Here is a 12658-nt window from a genome sequence, read left to right on the forward strand (position 1 = left end):
AGCTCCTCCCACATCTTACCACCATCCCACCCCAAGAGCACCACCCCTTTTCTGATCCTGAGCTGACTGGAGAAACGTAAGTGGTTTTATAGACCCCAGGAGTCTGGGCTGCCTGGTGAGAGCTGTGGCCACAGTGGGATCTGGGACCATGGAGTGGGGACTGAAGGAAGAAGGTGGATCCATGGAAGTAGACTCAGCCACTGCCAGAGATGCCTACAGCAGAGAGGGGAAGGAAATACCCTGGCCTCTCCTCACTTCCTATCCTCCAATTTCCTCCAACAGGGCTTCCTCTTGGTCAAAACTAGCTAAGAGCCAGTTGGCAAGGAGATCTAGGAACAAAGCTGGGAAAGGGTGGGAAATGGATTTGAGAGCAAGCTGATTAGCAAAGGAGCCTCTGCATGTGTGATGTTTCATTAGTTTCATTTAAACCATAGCATATATTGTTATTTCTGATGCAAAAAGGAAACCTGTTTTTAAAAGAAATTTTGTAAACATAAAAAAATACAAAGAATAAAGTCAAAATCAGTTTTACTACTATTACCAAATAGATAATCATAGTGGTCACCTGACATATTATTCCAGCATATTTTTAAACAAATGTTTAAATAAATTTGAGGCTATGCTACATACATAATTAGGACCTTTTTACTTAATAAGTATTTTTCCCATCTGATTATACATTCTTGAAAACTATGCTTTGTGACAACTTTATCATTTATTGTATAGTATTGTGGAATACCATAATTTATTTCATCATTCTTCAAATTAGTGAGCATTAGATGTGGCCATGTTAACCATATGGAAAACATGTTAGCTGAAATGATCCCTACTCTACATTTTTTATTTTAAATGTTTGAGTCATGAGACACAGAAATCTAATGAAGTCTGGCCACAGGGAACCTGAAGATAAATTAGACCTAAAAAAAGAATGTAAGTTATTATTTTTAATTTATATGCTGTCACTTTCAGTAAAGAACGCAATAATAAGTATAATGTGTTATTTTTATTGCCCTCGTAACTTATGCCTAGATAAATACATCATTTGCTTCAGAATTCCCTTTTTCTATATAGAATATCATCTAGAAACACTATTATTTAATTATTTTTAATTGCCAGTTACTGGCCTGCACTGCCCTCAACAATGGAATTACCATAAGTTATGATCAGTAAATGATGGGTATCTGTCTGAAAGAGCAAGGGCCATGGATTTAAGTGCTGCAATTAGAACCTAAGCAACCACTTACGGCTTAAATTCCAATTCAAATGGAAGTAACATCTATCAATATTTATAGAGTCTAAACAGCATTTATAGCATTTATAGCATTTTTTGTTATTGCGTTTTTGTTTTTGTTTTTGTTTTGTTTTGTTTTGTTTTGTTTTGTTTAATGTGGAACTCTTTCTGCATGACCTCCAGTACCTGTTCCCCTCCTCTATCCCCTCTCCATCCATCTCCCACTCTAAATGGCTGGGAGAAACCAAGGGCAGTCCCTTGGCTGCTCTTTTGGTTGATATGATCCTTTCCTCAAGTCTCTTCTTCTTCTTGGTCTTTCTGACATGAGCCGTCCTCTTGGAAGCAGGGAACCAGCCACTTTACAGTGGCATCAACAATGCCCAGAGTGTGGTTGCTGAATAAGGACTCGATGGCAGTAACTTCCCCACATGATATTTCTTGTCAGGCCCTGGATAAAATATCCCACCAGGACTGATGTCTCATACACGGATTTGACACTTAAAGTACACAGCCCATCGAATTTGTAGCCCATGAATCATAAACACACACACTAGCTTCCAAATTACAGAGCAATAGCTCTGGTTCCAGAGTCAACTAGCAATGGTGCCATAATCTTAGGCTAATTCTCATGTGCTCTTCAAGTTCTTATTTGTCCTCAGTTCAGATGCCACTTCTGCCAAGAAATCTGTCTTGACTGTCCCCAAGGGAGGGGGCAAAAGTCCCCTTTGTGTGCTGCTTGTTCTTGCTCTAGCTTTGTCTCATCATATTGTAGTATGATAATTTCACTAGACTACAAGCTCCTTGATGTTACAGTTTATAGATTAGTTAGCTTTGCAGCACATATAATTGGGGCTCAATGAAATGTTTGTCAAATTAACGAAAGTATCTCCCTGATAAAGATGATGCCTATTTATTACTGAATGTCCCAACTCCTTGAAGATAGGGACCAACTGAATTTAAAATTGAAATTTCTGCTCTCAGAAAATTACTTTGCCTACAGAGGAGAGTGCCACATCTGGGTAGCATCGAATTCAGTCCCTCAGCAGGAGACATGAAATAATTCTCAGTGCCATCTATCTGTTCACTCATTTCAGATTTCTTCTCCACACTGTCTGGATTTCAGGGTCTTAATAATCTCTGGTATTGGAGATTTTATTGAAATATTTCTGGAAAATGGTTGAATTTTTTTTTTTAACAATGGCCTTCATTAGGATTTGAACTTAGAGCTTTGGTCGGAAAAAAAGCTTTGCACAGTGGAAACCATTTATTTTCCCTGTTCAGCTGGTTTTGGTGCTAGGGATAAGTAAAGATTAAGCCTTTTGCCTGATGGTATAATTTGTTGCTATATAGAAATTAACCCCCAAATTTAGTGGCTTAAAACAATAAACATGTATCATCCCACACAGTTTTGAGGGTCAAGAATCCAGGCAGCCACTTAGCTGGGTGGTTCTGGCTCAGGGTCTCTCACGAAGTAGCAATTGCTGTCCTTTAGGACAGCAGTCATCTTGGCTGGGGCAGGAGCACCAACTTCCAAGGTAGCTCCCTCACACCTGGCAAGCCCCTGCGTTGGCAGGGGCCCTCAGCTCCTCTCCATGTGGACCTCTCCATAGACTTACTTGAGTATTCTCTCAAGATGGCAGCTGGCTTCCACAGAGACAGAGATCCAAGAAAGAGCAAGGAGATGGCACTGTACACCAGAAGCTAAACAATAATGAATGACAACTATAATTTAAAAAAAAAAACCCTCAGTGTTTTCATGTCCTACTTTTGCATGTCACACACTGTCGTTTCCATCATATTCTATTTGTTAAAAGTGATTTACTAAGTTCAAATCACACTCAAAGGGAAGGAAGTTGACTTCACCTTATGAAAGCTATATCAAAGAATGTGTGGATATATTTTAAAAACCACCACAGTTAGTTATCAGTTATATAGTTCAAAATGTTCAAATATACACAAGACTAGGCATTCATATATGTGTTTGTGTAGGTTTTCCTTTAACTTTTAAAATCCATTTTGGCAATTGAAAGTTGATAGCAGGTGACATAAACTGAAGAAGGTGCATACTTTCAATGTCAGTCATCAGTTTCCCTCCATTTCTTTCAGGTCCAGGAGAAAAACTATTCCTGACATTTATATCTGCAACCTGGCTGTCGCTGACCTGGTCCACATCATTGGAATGCCTTTTCTTATTCACCAGTGGGCCCGGGGAGGAGAGTGGGTTTTTGGAGGACCTCTCTGCACCATCATTACATCCCTGGACACCTGCAACCAGTTTGCCTGTAGTGCCATCATGACTGTAATGAGTGTGGACAGGTAAGTGAAGAGACTTTAAAATATCTTAGCATGATCCAGAGGTACCTGCACTTCCCAAGTTCATCCCAATCTAAACAACGTCCATGCTAGTTTCTATTAATAACAACGAAGCTCCTCTTCCTTTGCTTGTTTCACTGTAGGACTGACTACTTAAGCATATTTGCTCCAAATTTCACAGAAACCTATTTTTTCATAGAAAGCTTAAAACACAAAATCCCTCTTTTTCTAATGATCCTTTTTGACCTCAGTTTTAAATTCACTGCAAGATAAAAAAATCTCAAAACATGAAATGTTGGAGACCAGAATGAATGCCCCCACTGCTATCATTTCATTCTTGCAGCAAAGAAGCGGAGGCCCCAAGAAGCGAGGGGATTGTTAAAGGCACACGGAGAGTCAGTGGCAGAGCTGAGACCTGAAGCAGTCCTCCTTACTCCCTGCCCAGGGCTATGTCAGGCGTGTTAAATGTCTCACCCACTCTTGCTCTCACCTAGCAGCTTGCAGGAATCAGTGGAGTAGAAATGGACTATGAAGAGATGTCCCAGTACCAAGAAGACCATTGTTTTCATCTTTTCCACTGATCATCATGATTGGTTAATGCAAGTGCTGCTATTTTACATCATTAGAAATGTATCCGACTGTGACGTGGAATGTGCCACAGCCATGCTCACCCACCATGTAAGCTAATGTTATTTGAGAAGAAGGTGGTGATGGTGAGTACTTATGGAGTCAGTGAGTGGTGGAACCCAGTTCAGGCCCAAGCTCTCTCTAGAGATGGTGGGTAGCTCATAACGACCTCACTATCTGGCCTCTTTCGGAAGCATGAAAGCTGGGATGTACCCTGCATCATTTAGATGCCAGCACTTCCACACAATGCTTTAGCAGCATTCCCCACACAGAAATAAGCCCAAAGACAACAGTAATATCAAAAACAGGATTGTCTCAGAGAACAACCCACTTAAAATCTGCATTCATCTTCTTCCTACCCCAACCCCAGCCCAGCATACAAGATGGGCTTTTACCCTTATTCTGATCTGCTTTTTCTTTCTCCCTTGCTTCAAATATATCACATAGTTTAACTTACTTTGTGTGTGAATGTATGTGTACATTGTTTATTGTCTAGCTTCCCTTACACCTCAACTGTAAATTCCCCAAAGTCAGGGATCACAAATACATCTCAAGTGTCTGTGTAACTGCCTGGCACGTGGATGCTCAAAAATATTGATGAATGAATGACTGTCAGTCTTTGAGGGATGTTAAATTTCCCCAGTTCCATGCAGAACTTTTCCTGAGCTCTGCCTCTTTTACCCTTCCAAGTGGGCCTCGGAGGTGGAAAAGTGATGAACAGTTCTTTAGATGGGTAAACAAAGGAATAGCAAGATTCATATAACTCATTCATTGGATTATTATTCAGACATGAATACTCAGCTCTTATCCCTCCCCCTGCCTCACTCTAGAGGATCACATGGTCAGAGACAAATAAAGATTCTGTAAAACTGAACTTTTTCCTTCCCTGCACTACTTTCAGTTCCAATTCTACTAAATTCATAAAAATTCAATAAATTTTGCAGTTTTATAAAACAGAAATGGAATTTTCTTTGTAAGGCCATAACCAAATGTCAATGCCATCAGTATGCCTTATTGTCTATACATTTAAGTCATTTTAATTGGCAATTTAATAGATTATAAGTTTCTCATAACTCATTTTTATTTCTCTAATTAGTAATAACTGCAAGTGTGCAGAATATTTTAATAGTGGGTTCCTACCTCCAAAGCAATAAAAAAATTGTAAACATCCAAAATATTAAAAATATTTGCCTCCAGATAAAAGCTGCCTAGACTTTCACAGGTGATCTTTGTACATAAATTCTCTAGAACTTCAAAAGTCAATAAGTAGAGCCCAAATCCCCTACTCATTCATTCATTCAATTCATTAAACAAATGTTTATTGCGCATGGACCATATGTCAGGGACTGTGCTGATGCAGGAGACACAGTAGCACTAAACTAATAGTCAAGGCTCCTGTTTTCATTGGCCTTCTCTATTCCAGAGGTGTAGACAGACTACGTGAAGGATCACAGGGGTAAATGTGTATTTCTGCACAGTGACACACTGGGAAGGAACAGTAGAGTTCCCCTATGATCCTCATTGTAGTCATGGGCCCTCGTAAAGAGTGAGCAGTATGGGTGGTCAGGGGACGCTTCTCTGAGATGCAGACTATTAAATGGGGACTCAAAGGAAGAGCAGGAGGAAACAGAGGCAGATCCCCCCAGGCAAGTGGGAAGGTCAGAGAGAGATGGGCACAAGCTTTAGCCTGAGTGGTAGGCAGGGCCAGGTGGAGAAAAACCTTGCAGGTCATGGTCTGAATTTTATCTGGAAAACAATGGAAAGCCATTGAAGGGTTTTCAACGGGGGCTGAGGGGAGGACTTGGGAATATAATCAGAGAAGATTCCCTAATCGATTGATGCCATGACTCGATCCATCATTCTTTAATCCCAAACAGAATGGTGGCTGCGCTGCTGTACAATCACTGCCTCATCCCCCTCCCCACCAAGGAGGGGATCTTCAGGTGCAGTGTACAGAGGAAGAGTGGCTTGGAGCACCGTGGGCCACAAGGCTCTCCCTGCATGCCAAGGGGTCCTGTAACTGAGTGCTAAACATCCTGCTTCTTGTGCAAAATTGAAATAGCAAGGGGAAAGGGAATTTTTTTCATTTTTATAAATCTTCATCAAGTAGTTTCACAACAACTTGCAGAAAATTAGATGACCATCAAAACATTTTTTGCATTTATTTAATGTCTACGAATACTGCCTTCCACCAACCCCACAGTGAAAACTGTATTTTCTCAAATACACAGTGAAACTGTATTTTCTCAAATACCCTTTTTTTCTGGGTCTGAGCTCTCTTTTCATCCTTTAGCTTTTATTTGACTTTGAACAATTCTTCTTGGATTTGCTGGAGAGCCAAATATATTTGATATGTCAGGATTTATAGTTTAAGTAATGATTATCCTTTTTTTTCTGGATCAAAAGTGGAAAATCAGAAAAGAACAAAGAAAAATTCTTCTTCATGAAATTAGCCCATTTCCTCCTTTGGTCTCTAGCCTAAGTTCGCATTGTCTATACCACATTTCCCCGAAAATAAGACCTAACCAGAAAATAAGACCAACCATGATTTTTCAGGATGACATCTCCTGAACATAAACCCTAATGCATCTTTTGGAGAAAAAATTAATATAAGACCCGGCGTTATTTTCAGGGAAACACGGTACTAGTCACATTTGTTTATCCTCACTGTGATTTCTATGAACTGAACCTCCAAGAGCCTGGAGACCATACTGTAAAGACATCTGAGCAAATGCCTCTCCCATGTGCCTGAACCTCATCCTCCTGGGTCCCTCCTACCAGCCAACACACTTTCCTCCCTCCTGCCTCTATATCAGCAAATCGTACTGGGCAGAGGGCCCCCGCCTCCTGAAGGAAATCCCTGTCCAGAGACAAAGTTTTCCAGAGACTCCTCTACAAAAGAAGCACCTTTGTAAAGGGAGAATTTGCAGGGCAGCATTTTACTATCATCAGTGAGTTCATGGAAGAGACAGCTATTTCAGTGATTGGTTTATTCAGACTTGTAGGGTCAAGAGTTGTTTTCTCTACAGGTACCAGCCAGCTCTAAAAATGTAACTTTCTTTTACCCTGATAGAGGTGTGCTTCAGGGAGGATAATAATACTAATAATTTACTCTTGTCATGAACCTTTCATCTTTGGAGCTCAGTGCTTTTATTGATTGTTCCCAAACCCTTCTTAACTGGCTTTGCAGGTACTTGGCTCTCGTCCAACCATTTCGACTTGTGAGTTGGAGAACAAGGTACAAGACCATCCGCATCAATTTGGGTCTCTGGGCAGCTTCCTTCATTCTGGCGTGGCCTGTCTGGGTCTACTCGAAGGTCATCAAATTTAAAGACGGCGTGGAGAGTTGTGCTTTTGATTTAACATCCCCCGATGATGTGCTCTGGTAGGTTGTTAAAACTTAAGAAACATAGAGTTGAATTAAGTTATGAAGTGCTTCATCCTCCTTGTCAACATGTGAGCTGCGCTCAGTGTCTTGGGGATCCTCTTCTAGCCAGTCTCCCCACTTAATTTTCTGCTTTCCACAATCCCGCTCATAGTTTGATTTTTAAGAAGACAGTAACCTTTAGAAAAAGATTTTTAGCGGGCACAAATATATTTAAATATGGATTTTTAAAATCTTTGCAGCCAGACGCAGTAGGAACACAGCAATGAAGGGAGAGACAGAATTTCCAAAAGGGTTTCAGTTACCAAGATGCTAACCTTATCAATATGCAACTGAAATTGGGTTGAATTGTGTCCCCCAGAAAGATATATTCAAGTCCTAATTCTCAGTACCAGTAAATGAGACATTATTTAGAAATAGGGTCTTTACAGATATAATCAAGTTAAGATGAAGTCATATTGCACTAGGGTGGGCCCCATATCCAATGATTGGTATCCTTATAAGGAGCTGGAGATTTGAAGAGACACACAGAGAGAACACCTATGAAAGCAGATTCTCCTTCAGAGCTTCCAAAAGGAACCAACCCTGGTAATACCTTGATTTCAGACTTCTGGCTTTCAGAACTGTGAGACAATGAATTTCTGTTGTTTTAAGCCATCCACTTTGTAGTAATTTATTACAGCAGCTGTAATACAGCAACCAACACAGGTATTTCTTACATTTTAATTTGAAAAGAAAAATTAAATCAACATTTTTCTATTTGAAATTTTGAATATAGCATTGGAGTCTATGGCTGAAATTTTTTTTAATGTTTTAAAATTTTTCATTAGTTTCAGGTGTGCAAAGCAACATAATAGTTAGACATTTAAACCCCTCATAAAGTGATAACCCACCCCCCAAGCTACTACCCCTCTGACATCTTATATAGCTGTTACAATACCATCGACTATCTTCCCTACAATGTACTCCACATCCCGTGACTATATATACCTATATATTTAGTTATCTCTCTCTCTCTCTCTTTCTCTCTCTCTCTCTCTCACAGGTACACACTTTATTTGACGATAACAACGTTTTTTTTCCCTTTACCCTTAATTTTGATGTGCTATATTTTAATTTTGTGCTATACTTGGGAGATGTATCAACAGAATAAGGATGCCAGATGGTAAGTGTTTGCCTTATTTTGTTTTATTTATTTTCCTTGTTTGTTTTATTTATTGAGAGGACAATTCAGAGATCCTAAGATATCTACAACAGAAATTTAAACAACAATCACTTGAAACATACCACACTTAGACAGATGGGCATTAATGGCCCTGTGAAGCATTTTCTGAAAATAAGACATATTCTGAAGCAGCTATTTGAGCATCTCTCAATGATATATGTTGAAATCACTGAAGTTAAAGTTTCATAAAAATTTAAACAGAACTCAAGATTCTATTTAAAGAATGATTTTATATTTGTCACCAACAATGTTATTTAAATATTTTATTTGTACATTTTGCCAAGTTGTGTATATATTTAAATATCCCAAATGTTGTGTATAACTTTTAATTTTTGTGTTTTAATTTTTTTTTAATCTAGAGAAGGATCTTATTAATACTTAAATACTTGTTACAAGATTAATTAGGATTAAATAAAACCAAAGACTTAAATAAAGACAATAAACTTGGGCAGGACTTTTAAAAATACCTATCTCTAAAACTGCATAAATAAATCTAAATTATCTTCTACTTGAAACTGTACATACCAAATTGTTTAAATGTGTAAGTCAGTGATTTTATAACATGTTGCGTTAAAAAAGCATTATTAAAATTTGTCTATAGAATAGATTTTTGTATTTGTTTTAGAAAGAAGATTGCTGGGTTTCTCATATACACCGCATATAACACTCTGAAGATTTAAAAAAAAAAAAGAATAGGTGAACAATTTAAGCACCCTTTGTCAAAATTTGTGGCAAACCCTTGTACTAAAGGTTTAGGTGGTCTACTGGCCCATGACATTTTTTCTCCACTTAGAATTTCTTGAAATTCTTTGGAAATATTACTTTGTTAAAGGATGGTCTATTTAGAATGGGAAAGGTAAGCAGCCACAGTTATGGGGGAAAAGGGAAAAATAGCTTCTAAATGTAACAGAGAGCTGAGTTGGTGAGAAGGTTGAAATGAAATCACATGTAATATTAAGACACTGACAGCTGGAAAGGATGCTTGAGCCCTTTTAAAACAGTTCTCCAAATCAGATCCTTTTGCTGCCAACACTTTCCTCAGGAATGCTAAAAGCATCTTATGAAACAAAGCTTATACTGTCCAGGTTTGCCTTAAACTGCAAGAAATTAGAGGAATAATGGTGCCCACTTTGATAAACTGCAGAGGAATCATCTTAGAATGATTTTCAGCTGCCATGCATTTTTTTAATACTATTCCTCAGGCTTATTCATCTTCTTCAGCCATGCTGCAGGAAAATTCCTATTAAGTATCTAACTATGACATAACATGATAAAATTCGGGAATTTTAAAGTATTTTTTATTATGGAATAATTTTAAATTTACAGAAAAGTTGCACAGGTAGTACAGAGAGTTCCCATTTATTCCTCACCTAGTTTCCCTATTAGCATCTTACCTTACTATCAAGCATTTGTCAAGACAAAGACAATGGTATTGATGCATATTATTAACTAATCTCTACCTTTTATTGGATTTCACCAGGGTTTTTTTGCATTTAAAATGTTTTTATTACAGAAAATTTCAAACATATACACAAGTAGAAAGAGTAATATAGTGAACCCCAAGAACCCATCACCCAGTTCCAACTAATATCAAAACTCATGGTCCATCTTCCTCCCCAATATTTCACCAGTTTTTAATGTCCTCTTTCTGTTACAGGATTCAATCCAGAGTATCACATTGCATTTAGTTGTTATGTCTCCCCAGTCTCCTCTGGTCCTGTTTTGCAGACCTTGATAGTCTAAAGCAGTAAAGGAGGTGTCCTATAGAATGTCCCCCAATCTGGGCTTGTCTGATATCGTGTCATGATTAGACTGTAGTTAGGTGTTTGGGGGGGAAATCAGATCTTCTCATCACAACTTATCAGGGAGCACATGATAACTATATGACATCTCTGTTGATATTAACCATGATCACTTGATAAGGCAGTGTTTGCCAGATTTCTCCACTATAAAGTTACTGTTTATCCCTGTCTCTATTTTTTGGAAGCAAGACACTAAGTATATAGTCCACCCTCAAGGAAGAAGGGAAGGGTGGAGAGTGGGAATTAAGTTCCATCTCCTAGAAAGGGGAGGATATAGATACAGATAAATATAGATGGATAGAGATATATGGATATAGATAGATATATATATATAGATAGATGATAGATTATTTGGAATTCTTCTGTAAAGATTTGTCTCTTCTCTCCCATTTTATTCAATCATTTATTTACATCAGTATGGACTTGCATATATATTTGAGATTCGGGGGTTTAATACTGTGTCATTAATTTTGTTTCTCAAAATGTTGCAGCTTTGGAAAATTTTTAACAGGAATGAAAAAAATATTTTCACAATGCTCTGTATAAGCAGGAATAAAAATGAGCTTCATATTTTTATATGAATAATATAAAATATATTCATATAATAGCTAACCCACATAGCTATTATAACTGTCCAAAACGTTCTAGGAATTCATTGCCCTACACTTTCTAAAGTTGATTGTGTTCTATCCTAATGTTTCCTTTCTAGTTACAATCCCAGTGTTCCCAGGCAGAGAGTGATGAAGCTGACAAAGATGGTGCTAGTGCTGGTGGCGGTCTTTCTCTTAAGTGCTGCCCCCTATCATGTGATACAGCTGGTGAACTTACAGATGGAGCAGCCCACGCTAGCTTTCTACGTGAGCTATTACCTCTCTGTCTGTCTCAGCTATGCCAGCAGCAGCGTTAACCCTTTTCTCTACATCCTGCTAAGTGGAAATTTCCGGAAACGCCTGCCTCAAGTGCAAAGGGGAGTGACTGATAGGGAAATCCACAATATGGAAAATACATTGAAATCGAGATTTTAGGAGAGTAGATGAATCACCAGCCATCTTAACAGGCATATTTATGCTATTGGTATTATTAGGAAGGGCAGGCAAAACAATGGGCTTGTGTCTATTCTTCTTGTGTACTTACGACTTTTAGTCGCACAGAACAGAAGTGTAACCATTCAAATGCAATGAATGTAATATGCTAACTTTAGTAAGACATAAAATATTTATCTGTATTGCAGTAAGGAATTGGGTATAGTCCAAGATATTCAAGCTCCAAATGTTACTTCAGCATGTTATAAACTACTCACTGATAAAAATGGCCATCACCAGAAAACTCACCAAGGAATCTGACTAAGCCAGCCAGTACCCTTGAAATTCCTAGTAGGGGACCACTTTACAATGAGGACTTAAATTTGGCCATTTTTTTTATCAACAAAAATGTCAATTTCCTATGGTCCAATCTAATGCCTTCAAAACTCAGCTTTACCTGTTAGCATAACAGTTATCATGTTTTGAGCACATGCAACATGTAAGATTACGTGTAACAAACCTGTGAGGTAAGTATTACTTCAGTTTACTAAGCTCAGAAAGGTTAAGTGATAATCCTAAAGTGTCACGGTTACATAAGAGCTGAGCTGAAATCCAGGTCTGCCTGTTTTTGTCTTTTTACTGCACCACCTTGGCAACCTGTATCTATCATACTGGAGGGAATCAATTATTTGGTGGGGGGCAAAGGGGAGTGCTTTCTCCTGCAGCCCCACAAGGAAAGAAGTAGTCTGAAAGAAATGATGTGATTTTAAGCATATTCTTTTGCATTTAGCTATGTTCTCATGCCTACGAATTATAAAAACCAATATCTGCATTTTAATAAGAGTATTCTTCAGGATGTTAAGCATACACTTAGATACATTCTCTTTAGGTTGCAGTAAATGTTCAAGGGTACAAAAAGTAGTTAGCCCTTAAATTTCTGGATGTTCATTGTGCGTATCTATCTTTTCCTCTTTTGGCTTCTATAAAACGTGCACTGTGATATAGTAAGAAAAGAAAAAATGCTTTCAAAGCCTGTATTCTCAAGAAAGGTAA

At 38.3% G+C, this 12658-nt stretch overlaps 1 protein-coding gene across 1 annotated transcript in view; it reads left to right on the plus strand.

Annotated features, from left to right (window-relative positions):
* MCHR2 (melanin concentrating hormone receptor 2) overlaps positions 1-11608 on the plus strand; it is a gene marked incomplete at its 3' end in the record, with an annotated part of 36248 nt that extends 24640 nt beyond the window's left edge. Inside the window, exons 3-6 of the mRNA XM_081044411.1 lie at positions 3338-3547; positions 7362-7556; positions 8602-8721; positions 11293-11608. Coding sequence (XP_080900537.1) covers positions 3338-3547; positions 7362-7556; positions 8602-8721; positions 11293-11608 — 841 coding nt within the window. The remainder of the gene's footprint in view (positions 1-3337; positions 3548-7361; positions 7557-8601; positions 8722-11292) is intronic.
* Positions 11609-12658: the final 1050 nt, after the last annotated feature.

The sequence above is a fragment of the Rhinolophus hipposideros genome, assembly GCF_964194185.1.
Source record: "Rhinolophus hipposideros genome assembly, chromosome: 3".
Classification (NCBI taxonomy): Eukaryota; Metazoa; Chordata; class Mammalia; order Chiroptera; family Rhinolophidae; genus Rhinolophus; species Rhinolophus hipposideros.